The 14,993-nt window shown below is 38.4% G+C and overlaps 1 protein-coding gene across 2 annotated transcripts in view; it reads left to right on the forward strand.

The window, feature by feature from the left end:
* The window catches only part of LOC126336405 (group XIIA secretory phospholipase A2), an 83,760-nt gene extending 73,826 nt beyond the window's left edge, over positions 1–9,934 (forward strand). For both annotated transcript variants that reach the window (XM_050000097.1, XM_050000096.1), the window contains exons 3-4: positions 858–1,029; positions 9,523–9,934. In XM_050000097.1, coding sequence (XP_049856054.1) covers positions 858–1,029; positions 9,523–9,641 — 291 coding nt within the window. In that variant the 3' untranslated portion in view covers positions 9,642–9,934. The remainder of the gene's footprint in view (positions 1–857; positions 1,030–9,522) is intronic.
* Positions 9,935–14,993: the final 5,059 nt, after the last annotated feature.

Raw genomic sequence — 14,993 nt, forward strand, 5'->3', positions numbered from 1 at the left:
AATGAGAAAACCATTTTCTTGTTGTGCTCTGTCCAATGGCTTTGACCCTCATACAGGGTAAAAAGTTTCTGGCTGCTTCCACTGCTGCCACCCCTCTATTGAACTCGAAATGTTCTGATTTCTCTACTAGACACTCCATGTTCTAGAGTCTACAGCTCCCATCACTATTTCCAAATGACAAAATGATAGTATTTAAACTCAGATAGCTGTAGTGAACTACAAATAAAAAATGACAATCGATAAATAAACCAATAGTAGACAGGATACCAACATGCAAAACCAGAATGCTGTGGACTTATATGACAACCTAATACTTGAAATATAGAACATTAATTCTGTTTTGAAACAACAAGTTAATAGCCTAAAGTCTAAGAGACCTGCCCCCACCACAACCATCCCCCATTTCATCCCTCATTTTGCAGTGTTTTCTATGCTACACTGTATGGCATGTTCCACACCCACAAGACTCATCTCATTTTTGGGTCGATGGAACGAAAACTGGGTGTAATGTATTCTAATTTCCTTCAATCAATTATATTTTCCTCCCAATAGAAAAAACTTAACACTAGGGATGCAGTATTCTATTGTTACTGTTTCTATCAACAGTAGTAGCACCCCTTGTAGGAGATCAGTCATCTGAATATCAAAGTTTTACCCATTTAGCCACTAGTGATAAACACTGTACACACATTGTGTTGCAGTACATAATTTAGTGACAGTGAATAATGTTGTTAGAGTTCTTTTCTTCCAGTCGCATCACATGAAATGCAGTGTTATATACTTGTGTTTTCTAACTGCTCCTTAGTTAAGATCACCTTACTGATGTATTCTTTTTTAAAAATTGATACATTTTCCAGATTGACAATGAATATCTGCCTGTGGGAGATATGACAAATTGCTGCAATGACCATGATATCTGTTATGATACATGTGGCTCAGATAAAGAGAAGTGTGACTTGGAATTCAAGAGATGCTTGTATAAAATTTGTGAAAAACATCAGAAACTAATAACAGACAAAGGTGTTAAAGGTGAGTAGTGGTCAGTCAGATGGAATTCAAAGAGTATTGACATACTACCAATAAACATCTTAGAACTGTAGAGGGCACCTGTCAAATTGGGGCTAAAAATTCGTATTTGGAAACCTCACTTAGCAATGTTGTTTAGAGTATAAAATGTGGGGAATAATGCTCAATACTTAATGACACCAGTATACAAGACTATTATTTAATAAGATATGTTTAAATAATTTAGTAATATTCTTTAATATAAAAGGATGGAGTGTAGCTTGGTGCTGATAAGTACTGTCTTTCCTGAATTATGTAATGCATCCCTAAATTACAGCATTTTTTGAGAGAAATCAAAGTATGTCATTGTTAGGCCACTCTGTAAGAAAAGTGATGAAGATGCCAATAGTTACCAACCTGTTTCACTACTGACATCATTTTCTAAAATTTTTGAGAAAGTAATATATTCTAGGATAATATCCTATCTTAGTAACCATTTCATCTTAGTGAATCATAGTTCTGATCTCAGAAGAGTTGCTCAACTGAGAATGCCATTTATACATTCACAAACCAAATTTTACAAACGTTAAATAAAAAAATACACCAGTGGATAATTTCTGTGACATATCTAAGGCATTTGAGTGTGTGAATCACAATATCCCTTCCTTCCACTGATAAACTAAGGCTTTATGGAATTGATAGTATAGCCAACCAATGGATTGCCCAAAAACGTGTTGTAGGTAAAAAATGTGGTAGTCATTCACAATCATTGTGTAGATCTCTGTATGATGAGATAAGCATTTTGACTACTGCTTCATGATACAGTTATTCCCTCATGAAGTTTGTTGTCAATAACCCACTGCAGTTCAAAAGGAACAACAGTGAACATAGTTACAACACCAGAAGAAAAAATTATGTTCATTATTCCACTTAAACTATGTCTTTAACCTAAGATAGGGTGCACAGTGCTTCCACCAAAATTGAGTTGATATAAAATGTGTGACAGAGCTAAATTTGAAAACAAATTGAAAAAGATTCTCTGTGGCAACTCCTATTCTGTAGAGGAATTTCTGCGTATGTTCATATAATAATTTATTGTGTTTAAATCACCTAATAACTACAATATTCACGACTGGTTTTGACAACTTGTGGTCATCTTCAGATTGATTAATCCACCAACAGCTTCATTATGACCTATAAAAAGTCAAGTTATGCAGCCTGAACACCGTGAAGTGTAATGCTGCTGTTAGTGGATTAATCACATTTGAAGATAACAATAAACTGCCAAAACCAGTACTGTGAATATTATAGTTACTAGGCAATCTTGACATAATGAATTATTATATAGTATCATTTGTAAAGATACATACTTCCATTTGACAATACGTCATTTCTTTTTCCAAAAAAATTGTGTGTGTATTATCTAAATAGTGATGTGTAGGAATTACTAACTCACATGTTATTTAAAAAAAAAAAAAAACCTTGTAAATGCTCAGAATGTTGTCATATTTACATGTGACTGTATTATACAACTGTAAAATAATTTGTTCCATACTATTATCGTCAATCATAAAAATGGTCCATGGAGGATAAAACTAAGTGGTTGAGGGACTACAAACAAGAAGGTTAGGGATACACTCCCGTCTGCCCTTATTGCTCCTTTCACATTTGGCAGTGATTTTTAAATGTGGATGCCGCCTAGTTGCGCCATGTTTCAGAGTCCACCTTAAACTGTAAAAACCCTATAAGTGGCTGGTTAAGTTATTTTAAAGGCCAGAGAAACGCCAGGTTCGATCAGACCGTACCTGGTAACGCACTTTGTTGTTCACATCAACTTACAGGAGGAGGACAGCATTAGCTGTAAAGGCAAGTAAATATGGTAAATAAAAGGAATGAGAGTGCCTGCTGGAGTTTATGACACACACAGAAGTTTTGAGAGGAGGGGATAGCACATACTCCCTTTGAGAAAGTTAACAAATCAAGTTACAATATCGTTAAAAGTGGCTCCTTTAACAAGCCTTATGCCTGTGCACCATCATTTTACAAGGTCACTACCTTGTCAATTAAGTCACTGTCTGACTCCACTTGGGCTTCATGAATTTCACTTATCAGATACTCCTAAGGAAAGAAGTCGACCATGTTTAGTGGCCTGTAATGGGTGAAGGTGTGTAATCTAGCTGTATGAGATTTCTGCATATAAATTACTTGTCCTTACCTTGTTCCTCCAAGTACCTCAACAGTATCTCAAAGTATTTTTTGTTCATAGAACTTCTTGTTTCAGTTTTTCATGTTGTTGTGGTCATCAGTCCTGAGACTGGTTTGATGCAGGTCTCCACGCTACTGTATCCTGTGCAAGCTTCTTCATCTCCCAGTACCTACTGCAGACTACATCCCCCTGAATCTGCTTAGTGTATTCATCTCTTGGTCTCCCTCTACGATTTTTACCCTCCACACTGCCCTCCAATGCTAAATTGGTGATCCCTTGATGCCTCAGAACATGTCCTACCAACCAATCCCTTCTTCTGGTCAAGCTCCTCTTCTCCCCAATCCTATTCAATACCTCCTCATTAGTTATGTGATTTACCCATCTAATATTCAGCATTCTTCTGTAGCACCACATTTCGAAAGCTTCTATTCTCTTCTTGTGCAAACTATTTATCATCCATGTTTCACTTCCATACACGGCTACACTCCACACAAATACTTTCAGAAACAACTTACTGACACTTAAATCTATACTCGACGTTAACAAATTACTATTCTTCAGAAACGCTTTCCTTGCCACTGCCAGTCTACATTTTATATCCTCTCTACTTCGACCATCATCAGTTATTTTGCTCCCCAAATAGCAAAACTCCTTTACTACTTTAAGTGTCTCATTCCCTAATCTAATACCCTCAACATCACTACACTTAATTCGGCTACACCCTATTATCCTCGTTTTGCTTTTGTTGATGTTCATCTTATATCCTCCCTTCAAGACACCATCCATTCCGTTCAACTCCTCCTCCAAGTCCTTTGCTGTCTCTGACAGAATTACAATGTCATCGGCGAACCTCAAAGTTTTTATTTCTTCTCCATGGACTTTGATACCTACTCCGAAATTTTCTTTTGTTTCCTTTACTGCTTGCTCAATATACAGATTGAATAACATCGGGGAGAGGTTACAACCTTGTCTCACTCCCTTCCCAACCACTGCTTCCCTTTCATGTCCCTCGACTCTTATAACTGCCATCTGGTTTCTGTGCAAATTGTAAACAGCCTTTCTCTCCCTGTATGTTACCCCTGCCACCCTCAGAATTTGAAAGAGAGTATTCCAGTCAACATTGTCAAAAGCTTTCTGTAAGTCTACAAATGCTAGAAACGTACGTTTGCCTTTCCTTAATCTAGCTTCTAAGATAAGTAGTAAGGTCAGTATTGCCTTACGCGTTCCAGTATCCAAACTGATCTTCCCTGAGGTCGGCTTCTACTAGTTTTTCCATTCGTCTGAAAAGAATTCGTGTTAGTATTTTGCAGCTGTGGCTTATTAAACTGATTGTTCAGTAATTTTCGCATCTGTCAACACCTGCTTTCTTTGGGGTTGGAATTACTATATTCTTCTTGAAGTCTGAGGGTATTTCGCCTGTTTCATACATCTTGCTCACCAGATGGTGGAGTTTTATCAGGACTGGCTCTCCCAAGGCCGTCAGTAGTTCTAATGGAATGTTGTCTACTCCGGGGGCCGTGTTTCGACTCAGGTCTTTCAGTGCTCTGTCAAACTCTTCATGCAATATCATATCTCCCATTTCATCTTCATCTACATCCTCTTCCATTTGCATAATATTGTCCTCAAGTACATCGCCCCTGTATAGACCCTCTATATTCTCCTTCCACCTTTCTGCTTTTCCTTCTTTGCTTAGAACTGGGTTTCCATCTGAGCTCTTGATATTCATGCAAGTGGTTCTCTTTTCTCCAAAGGTCTCTTTAATTTTCCTGTGGGCAATATCTGTCTTACCCCTAGTGAGACAAGCCTCTACATCCTTACATTTGTCCTCTAGCCATGCCTGCTTAGCCATTTTGCACTTCCTGTCGATCTCATTTTTGAGATGTTTGTATTCCTTCTTGCCTGCTTCATTTACTGCATTTTTATATTTTCTTCTTTCATCAATTAAATTCAATATATCTTCTGTCACCCAAGGATTTCTACTAGCCCTCATCTTTTTTACCTACTTGATCCACTGCTGCCTTCACTACTTCATCCCTCAAAGCTACCCATTCTTCTTCTACTGTATTTCTTTCCATCATTCTTGTCAATTGTTCCCTTATGCTCTCCCTGAAACTCTGTACAACCTCTGGTATAGTCAGTTTATCCGGGTCCAATCTCCTTAAATTCCCACCTTTTTGCAGTTTCTTCAGTTTTAGTCTACTGTTCAAAACCAATAGATTATGGTCAGAGTCCACATCTGCCCCTGGAAATGTCTTACAATTTAAAACCTGGTTCCTAAATCTCTGTCTTACCATTATATAATCTATCTGAAACCTGTCAGTATCTCCAGGCTTCTTCCATGTATACAACCTTCTTTTATGATTCTTGAACCAAGTGTTAGCTATGATTAAGTTGTGCTCTGTGCAAAATTCCACCAGGTGGCTTCCTCTTTCATTTCTTATCCCCAATCCATATTCACCTACTACGTTTCCTTCTCTCCCTTTTCCTACTACTGAATTCCTCACCCATGACTATTAAATTTTCGTCTCCCTTCACTATCTGAATAATTTCTTTTATTTCATCATACATTTCTTCAATTTCTTCATCATCTGCAAAGCTAGTTTGCATATAGACTTGTACTACTGTCGTAGGAGTGGGCTTTGTGTCTATATTGGCCACAACAATGTGTTCGCTGTGCTGTTTGTAGTAGCTTACCCGCATTCCTATTGTTTTATGCATTATTAAACCTACTCCTTCATTACCCCTATTTGATTTTGTATCTATAACCCTGTATTCACCTGACCAAAAGTCTTGTTCCTCCTGCCACCGAACTTCACTAATTCCCACTATATCTAACTTTTAACCTATCCACTTCCCTTTCTAAATTTTCTAACCTACCTGCCCGATTAAGGGATCTGACATTCCACGCTCCGATCTGTAGAACGCCAGTTTTATTTCTCCTGATAATGACGTCCTCCTGAGTAGTCCCTGCCTGAAGATCCGAATGGGGGACTATTTTACCTCCAGAATATTTTACCCAAGAGGACGCCATCATCATTTGTCCATACAGTAAAAGTGCATGCCCTCGGGAAAAATTACGGCCGTAGTTTCCCCTTGCTTTCAACCGTTCGCAGTACCAGCACAGCAAGGCCGTTTTGGTTAGTGTTACAAGGCCAGATCAGTCAATGATCCAGACTGTTGCCCCTTGCAACTACTGAAAAGGCTGCTGCTCCTCTTCAGGAACCACACTTTTGTCTGGCCTCTCAACAGATACCCCTCCGTTGTGGTTGCACTTACGGTATGCCTATCTGTATCGCTGAGGCGCGCAAGCCTCCCCACCAACGGCAAGGTCTATGGTTCATGGGGTTTATTATTTCTGCCATCAATCAAAGGAAACAAAACAGTATGGCATCTTACATCAGAGAGGAGGTTCTTACAAAGCAGTTAGGCTTATTAATGAGAAGGGGATACAGTGTTTCAAGAGCAAGCAAAAAGGGGTGTTATTGGTTGAGGTACATACTGAAAGAGACGCTAATGTCGAATTCAATTTATTCCATAGTAAATTTGTGTCAATATTTGATAGTTGCTTTCCTAAAAAACTATCCAAAAGAGCCTTTTAAAAAGTAAGCTGAGGATAAATAAGGGAATTAAAATCGTATGTAAGAGAAGAGGGAAATTTATGTAAAGACCAGAATAAGTCAAGATCACATGTTAATTGCATATTACGAAAAACACTGTAATATTTTAAGGAAAGTCATTAAAATGTTCAGAAGTATGCATGTCCTGACAAAAATGAATAATGCAGACAATAAGATTAAAATTGCATGGGACATTGTCAAAAGGGAGACAGGACAGCCAGTTCCTACAAGATTCCATGACAATTAAACTAAATGACAATGTTGTGAATGATGATTCACAAGTTGCAAGTACTTTCAACAATCACTTTCTAAACATAGCAGCAAATATAAGAGTAATTGCTTCAGTTGAAGAAGCAAGAGAGTATATTAAAAATGTTATTCGACAAAAATTTAAGCAACTGGAAGTAGCACCAACATTCTTCTCTGAAATTAATGCTATTATTTGAAAATTCTGAAAAACAGTAGGTCTTGTGGGATTGATGGAATTTCAAACAGTGTGCTGAAAACTTATTCCCACTTAATAAGTAATGTCCTTAGTGATATATGCAATGCACCACTGGCACAGGGAATTTTTCCAGGCGGGTTAAAATGTGCAATTATTAAACCACTTCATCAGAAAGGCGGCAAGACAGATTTAAACCAATGTCATCCAGTTTCCTTGCTGACTTCTTTTTTCAAAATATTTGAAAAAGTAGTGACACACTTAAATGGAAACAATTTACTTAACATACCACAGTTTGGATTCCAGAAATGCTGCACAACTGAGAATACTATTTATATTTAACTCATCAAATAGTATAAGATTTAAATTATAATATATTGTCAGTTAGTATTTTTAGTGATCTCTCAAAGACCTTCTGTTGTGTAGATCTTTGTACTCTCTTCAAAAATCTCAAATTTAATGGAATTGATGTCTTTACATGTAGCTGGTTTGAGTCATACTTGACAGAATGCGAAAGGTTGTGATGAATAATTCAGACAATGCTGGAAAGGTTGGAAATTCTAGTGAAGGGCAAAAATCACAAAAGGAATCCCACAAGGTTAAATTTTGGGCCCAGTCCTATTGCTTATATGTGTAAATGATCTTCCTCTTAACATTGCTACTTTTTCTCTTAGGGAGATAACAGCAGAAGAGTTAGTAAATGATATTTTCCAAAGGATTATTAAGTAGTTCTTTGAAACTGGACTCTTGCTAAATTTTGAAAAAACACCCTATATTCAATTCTGTACAACAAATATAGTCATCCCAACAATTGATGGAGTGCACGAGTCAGTGAGTAGAGTAGAATGCTCCAAATTTTTGAGTGTACGTACTGATGAAAACTTGAACTGGAAGAAGCATGTTACTGAGCTTCTTAATCGAAGTCTAGCGACCTTTGCTCTTCGTATAATTGCTAATCTTGGAGACAGATGTATCAACCTCTTGACACATTTTGTGTATTTTCACTCATTAATGTTATACGGAATAATTCTTAGAAAGAAAGTATCAATTGCACAAAAGTGAGCAGTAAGAATAATATGTGGCTTTCACCCACAGACATCATGTAGGTACGTGTTCAAGGAGCTAGGCATGTATTTTCTCTAGTGACATTTATCATTAATAATCCATCACAATTTGGGAACAATAATGCACATATATACAACAGTAGAGGGAATGGTGACCTTTATTACCAATATTTAAAGCTGTCAGTGGCTCAGAGAGGAGTTCAATATGCAGCAGTATTTTTTTTTTCTTTTTTTTCCGTAATAGAAAAATCTGACAGGTAGTGAAACAATTTTTAAATCTAATTTAAAATCATTTCTCCTGCAGAATTCATACTATTCCATTGACGAATTTTTACTTATGTTAACATTAATCACGGACACATTCCTGTAAACTGACTCATTCAGCAGAATTTTGATGAAAGAATGGTTCAAATGATCGGTGAAGTATTTATTTGTCAATAATGGCATTCCTTTCTTAACCTTTACTTAATTTGTAGTTTCAATGTATTTCTTCTTTTATGTTTCTGGTGACCAGCAGTTAGTAAAAAAAAGAAAGTTATGTTAAAAATTATCCTTGTGCTTCCTTTAGTCTTTTGTAACAGTACTGCATTTTGTATTTAATTCTAGAATTAAATTTGTGGTATATATTTCTTTTTATTCCATCAGTTTATGTAAATCAGGGAACATTTTAAAAAATTTGATGGTAAAAAGTTGGATATGAAATGTGATAAAACTTTGGAAATCCAGAATGCTAGACTTTGTACAAATAAGACATAAAACCACAGGTCACTGTATACTTGTAATCAGGTTGTGATTCTATTTGAGTAGTAATGGTTGTGCACAGCATCCCACAAATACTGTTGGTTGGTTAGAAATGGTTGCTCAGATTATTAACAATAGTACAATGAACATTTAATCACACAACCATCTGTGTCTTAAGTTGAATTGTTTGGACTAATTACACTCCATCATGGTTTGTTCAATAAATAATGCCTGGATGCCACTGGATGAAGTTGCCTGGTGGAGTTGTTTTGTTTTGCTTTTGAACTCTCACGTTTTACATTAATCGAATAACAACACACTCAACTTTTGTTACTGATATTGTATTTTGCCTTTGTTTACCGAAACCATGAAATTTATATAAAAAAAGAAAGAACTTAGATAAGAAATAAAAAACTGTGTAATGATTCATATTTCTGTTTCTTTCAGCTTGTAAGGCAGCAGCAAAGATGTTATTCACAGGCACACTTACACTTGGGTGCAAATCCTTTCTGGACAGCCAAAAACGTGCATGCTTTTGTCCATCTTCCAAGCGAACTGAATTCTGAAGTACTCTGGAAATGCGAAACTGAGCTGTGATATTCTTATTGAGATGCTGGAAGTGCATTACAATTGAAGGGGTGAAGTGGAATATTCCTTGCCAATTATGTATTATTTTTATCGGAAAGTTTGGAATAAGAAACTGTATAGCACCTTCATTTTAAAGAAATAATGACAGCTTTTCATTTAATTTTAAAATAAATCTATGTACATTGCGTGCTCTTCCAGCATTGGAATGAATCTTTGTAGTCATTCTTTCAGTATTCTTACTGATAATAAAAATCATATTTTATGATTATAACATTGCTTTTTTGTCATATCGGTTTTAGCTTTCATGCATAGTTGTCTTTGCTCCTCCCAGCTACACTCCAGCTTCCTCTCCTTCTTTACCCCTCTCCTCTACTTTCCACCATCATCATCATCTCCCCCCCCCCCCCCCCCGCTCTCTCGCTCTCTCTCTCTCTCTCTCTCTCTCTCTCTCTCTCTCTCTCTCTCTCTCTCTCTCTCTCTCACACACACACACACACACACACACACACACACACACACACACACACACTCACACAGAGAGAGAGGGAGGGAGAGAGAGAGAGAGAGGGAGGGAGAGAGAGAGAGAGAGAGAGAGAGAGAGAGAGAGAGAGAGGGCATTATACTTTTGTAAATAATATTTAAAGTCAAGATGTGATATACTGGCTGGTCATAATTTAAGTACAGCTACTCACAGAGGTCATACTTGGACTGTAATTATCACATGACAACAAAACTAGGTAAATATGCTAATGTGTTACTGCAGAACCAATTTACACAGGAAAACAAATTATTTCTAGTTTTGACCACCATGTAAAAATCTGGCGCCGTATACTGGATGATGGAATAACATCCATGCTGTCATTTGATGAGCCATATTGTCAGTAAACAGTATGGCTGCCAAGAAGAGAGACTGTGTGCTGTTAGTGAAAATGTATTATGTGAACAGCAGCAATTACTGTTCTCCAAGGTGAGAATATCACTTACTGAAAGGTCTGAGGAGAGGCCCAATGTAATTAAATGGTTTAAAAAAGTTGGTAATGAATTTTGAAAATGCTGGAGAGCTTGGGACAGCACCTGCTAGAGGAAGGTGTCCTATCCCAGTGGACGTTACTGAGGTTGCTGTTGTTGTAACTAATTGTGCAGCATATGCTGAGGGTAGTTTAATACTCGTGTGCAGTGCCACAAGAATTTTCCATCCCATGGTCAATAGTTTGAAAAGTTTGATGGTCTAGTTTACTCTGGTACCCATACAAGATCCAGCTGGGGCAGCAACTGAAACCTCATGATCCACAGCAAGTATTTGCTCTTTGGTTTCTGGCACGGATAGAAGTTGATGACCAAGCGAGGTGGCGCAGTGGTTAGCACACTGGACTCGCATTCAGGAGGATGACGGTTCAATCCCGTCTCCGGCCATCCTGATTTAGGTTTTCCGTGATTTCCCTAAATTGTTTCAGGCAAATGCCGGGATGGTTCCTTTGAAAGGGCACAGCCGATTTCCTTCCCAATCCTTCCCTAACCCGAGCTTGCGCTCCGTCTCTAATGACCTCGTTGTCGACGGGACGTTAAACACTAATCACCACCACCACCACCAGAAGTTGATGATATGTGACCGGGCAGTATTCTATGGAGCAATGAGGCACATTTATACACTACAGGGTGCAGTGAATAGACAGAACTGCTGACTTTAGGGTACTGTAATACCACATATTGTCAACAAAGAGCCATTGCACTCGTCATATGTGACTGTGTGACGTAGATTCACAAACACAACTATTCTTGGCCCATTCTTCTTTGAAGAGAATACACCCAGGTACGTGTCAGATTTACTGTGACATCTGCATGTTATTGGTATCTCCTTGTACAGCGTGTGATTCCTACTTTGGAAGAGCACAACTGTGGAAATTACAGTTTTCGTGCAAGATGGGACTACACCACAAGTCGCTTGCCCAGTGAAAGATCTTTTTAACACAATCACCCACGATCGTTTTGTCTCCTGAGGTTTTCCAGATGTGTGGTCTATAAGATCACCCGATCTGAATCCATCTGACTTGTGGCTTTGGGGATTTCTAAAAACAAAAAACATGTTTATCGGGGACACATTCAGTCTGTACGTGATCTTAATGCCAGCATACAGGAACATGTTGCTCAGATTTCTCTGGAACTGCTGCAAGTAACTGTTGATCATGTTCTATAGACACATTATCTCGTCAATGTTTCCAGTGCTCATACTGAACTAACTGTGTAAGTGGTGGTTAACAATAAAATAAATATAGTGTCTTTCTCACTTGTTTGACCTTTTATGCCTATTCCTAATCCATAACATATGGATACATTTCTGTACGTCTTTCATGCGTTCACAATGCCAGGTTTACACCTGGTGGTCAAATTGTATCTAATTTTGTCTAGCATAAATAGTTTCTGCATTACCTTTTTAGCATATCTACGAATGTTCAATGCTATACAATAGTTACAGCCCATACTGGATGTCTTTGACTAGCTGCTCTTTAATTATAACTATCTTGAACTACACTCTTTCATTGTTGTGAGAAAATTCACTTCTACTACCACAAGAGTAAGTGAGGTGGCCATGTCTTCAAATACCTCAGATGTAGCCTCATAGCTTTATTAGCACATGTGTGATTATTTTTAATATATACATGAATGTCTGAATTGCCTTTAGATTCAGATCCCCTAGGTTTAATACTTTGGTTACAAAAAATACTGGGAAAACAGAAAACATTCAAAAATGTAATGTGCTCAACAGACTATTATGTGAGAAAGGCATGTTTTGCTACTACATACCCTTGTGTGGTGCTCATACAATAAGAGTGTAACATGTGGGTGGAGACAGAGTGCTAAAGAGATGTCAGCAGGGTGTTCGGTAGGTGGTGGTGGACACAGACAAACGTGATGGAGAGGCAACATTAAATGGGGTGTGCGACAGTCAGGAGTGTACGGGCAGTATTGACAAAAGCTAACAATTTTAATAATTATGTCTGGGGTGCAAGAAAGGTGTGAGTATCATGAGTGAATAATGGGGAGAGCCCATTACTCAAACTGAGCATAGACCAATTGAGACACCAGTGTGTGATGCAGTGAAGACAACTATGGTGCTGTTCCGTAGAAGATTTAACTTCAAGATAGCTAAATGGACATCTTTTCAGAAAGAACTTGACAAAGCCATTGAGAACTTTACCCCTACAACTGAAAATTATGAGGCCTTTGTAAAAATACTACATTGTGACTGGTTGCATCATTCACTAACTATTACAAAGAATCTTGAGACAAAACATGCCATAAGTTACACCAAATTTCTCATATAGATCAAATGAACTCTTCACCAAATATGAGAAACTGTATCAGAGAGACCTTTTCAATGAAGAAACCATAATATGCTGTATGGCACTGATGGAAATGTTAAGACAAGTAAGGCAAAATACACTGAAATGCCAAGGAAACATATAGGCATGTGTATTCAGATACACAGATATGTAGACAGGCAGAGTACAGCACTGTGGTCTGCAATGCCTACATAAAACAATAAGTGCTGGGTGCACTTATTAGATTGGTTACTGCTGCTACAATGGCAGGTTATCAAGATTTAATTGAGTTTGAACGTGGTGTTATAGTCTGCGCACAAGCTATGAGACATACCATCTCCGAGGTAGAGATGAATTGGGTATTTTCTCATATGACCATTTCACAAGTGTACTGCGAATATCAGGAATCTGGTAAAACATCAAATCTGTGACATCGCTGCAGCTGGAAAAAGATCCTGCAGGAATGGACCAATGACGACGGAAGAGAATAATTCAAGGTGACAGAAGTGCAACCCTTCTGCAAATTGCTGTAGATTTCAAAGTTGGGTCATTGACAAGTTTCATTGTGCAAACCATTCAACAAAACATTATTGATATGGGCTTTTGGAGCCAAGTGCCCACTCATGTACCCTTGATGACTGCACGACCCCCAAAGCTGTATGCCTCGGCTGGGCCTATCAACACTGACATTGGACTATTGATTACTGGAAACATGTTGTCTGGTCGGATGAGTGTCGTTTCAAATTGTATCAAGCGGATGGACTTGTACGAGTATGAAGACAACGTCATGCATCCACGGACACTGCAAGGACCTCTTTTTTATCCCCAAACCGGTAATACATCTTATACAAACCAACATGCCGACATCCAGTTTCAGGTGCTTTTTCATGGCTAGCCGTGACCAACAGGAATTCATGCTCTTCCACATTGCCTCCGAGACTCTCTTCACTTTAAATAATATTCCACTCATGGTATCCACCATTGTGGAAGAACCCACATGGGTAATGTTGGGGTGGCTAAATCAGCTCCCTACAATGTTGTAGCCAACATAAAAATGCTATTTTGGTTTGAAACATTGAGGACAGGAACTTACTACACATGATAAAGACTGAGTCCCTCCAGGTGGAGATCCGCACCACCTCTGCATTTGTGTACACGGCCTGGTTCATGCCAGTCATTGGGATGTCAGCCAGATGAAGAACTTCATTCACTGTCTTGCTTATTGACTGGCCATTGATAAAGACATCAAGTTGCTCATTTTCTCATGTCCCAACTATGGCCTCCCAACAGGCACAGGCTATGAAATTTTTTTTCTATGCCTTTATTAGTCTTTGCCAAAATTTTCATTCGGTTGAAATTTCTGAACCACTGTCCATGTAAAGTTGAGCTCCATTGAGTGTACAATAAACACACGGTGAACTCAGTTCTCTCTCTGTCATTTTTTCCAACCTATTACCTTTGCGTTTGAACCTTGACAAAGAAATAATAGAAAAATGAAGAAGGCAGACCAAATGAATAGCTGAAATGAAAAACTGTTGCCAGGAAAAAGGCAGCAAGAGATTAAGTACTTTGTCTAAACTAATCTACACTGAAGAGTCAAAGAAACGTACACGTGCCTAATATCACCTAGGGCTCCCGCAAGCACGCAGAAGTGCTGCAACATGATGTGGCATGGACTCAGCTAATGCCTGAACTGCTGGAAGGAATTGACACTATGAATCCTGCAGGGCTGTCCATAAATCTGTAAGAGTATGAGGGGATGGAGATCTCTTCTGAGCAGCACATTGCAAGGCATCTCAATAACGTTTGAGTTTGGGGAGTTTGCTGGTCAGTTGAAGGGTTTAAACTCAGAAGAATGTTCCTGCAGCCACCCTGCAGCAATTCTGGATGTGTGGGATGTAGCATTCTCCTGCTGGAATTGCCAAAGTCCGTCGGAATGCACAATGGACATGAGTGGATGCAGGTAAGCAGACAGGATGCTTACGTACGTGTCACCTCTCAGAGTTGTAT

This window comes from Schistocerca gregaria, chromosome 2 (genome assembly GCF_023897955.1).
Source record: "Schistocerca gregaria isolate iqSchGreg1 chromosome 2, iqSchGreg1.2, whole genome shotgun sequence".
Lineage (NCBI taxonomy): Eukaryota > Metazoa > Arthropoda > Insecta > Orthoptera > Acrididae > Schistocerca > Schistocerca gregaria.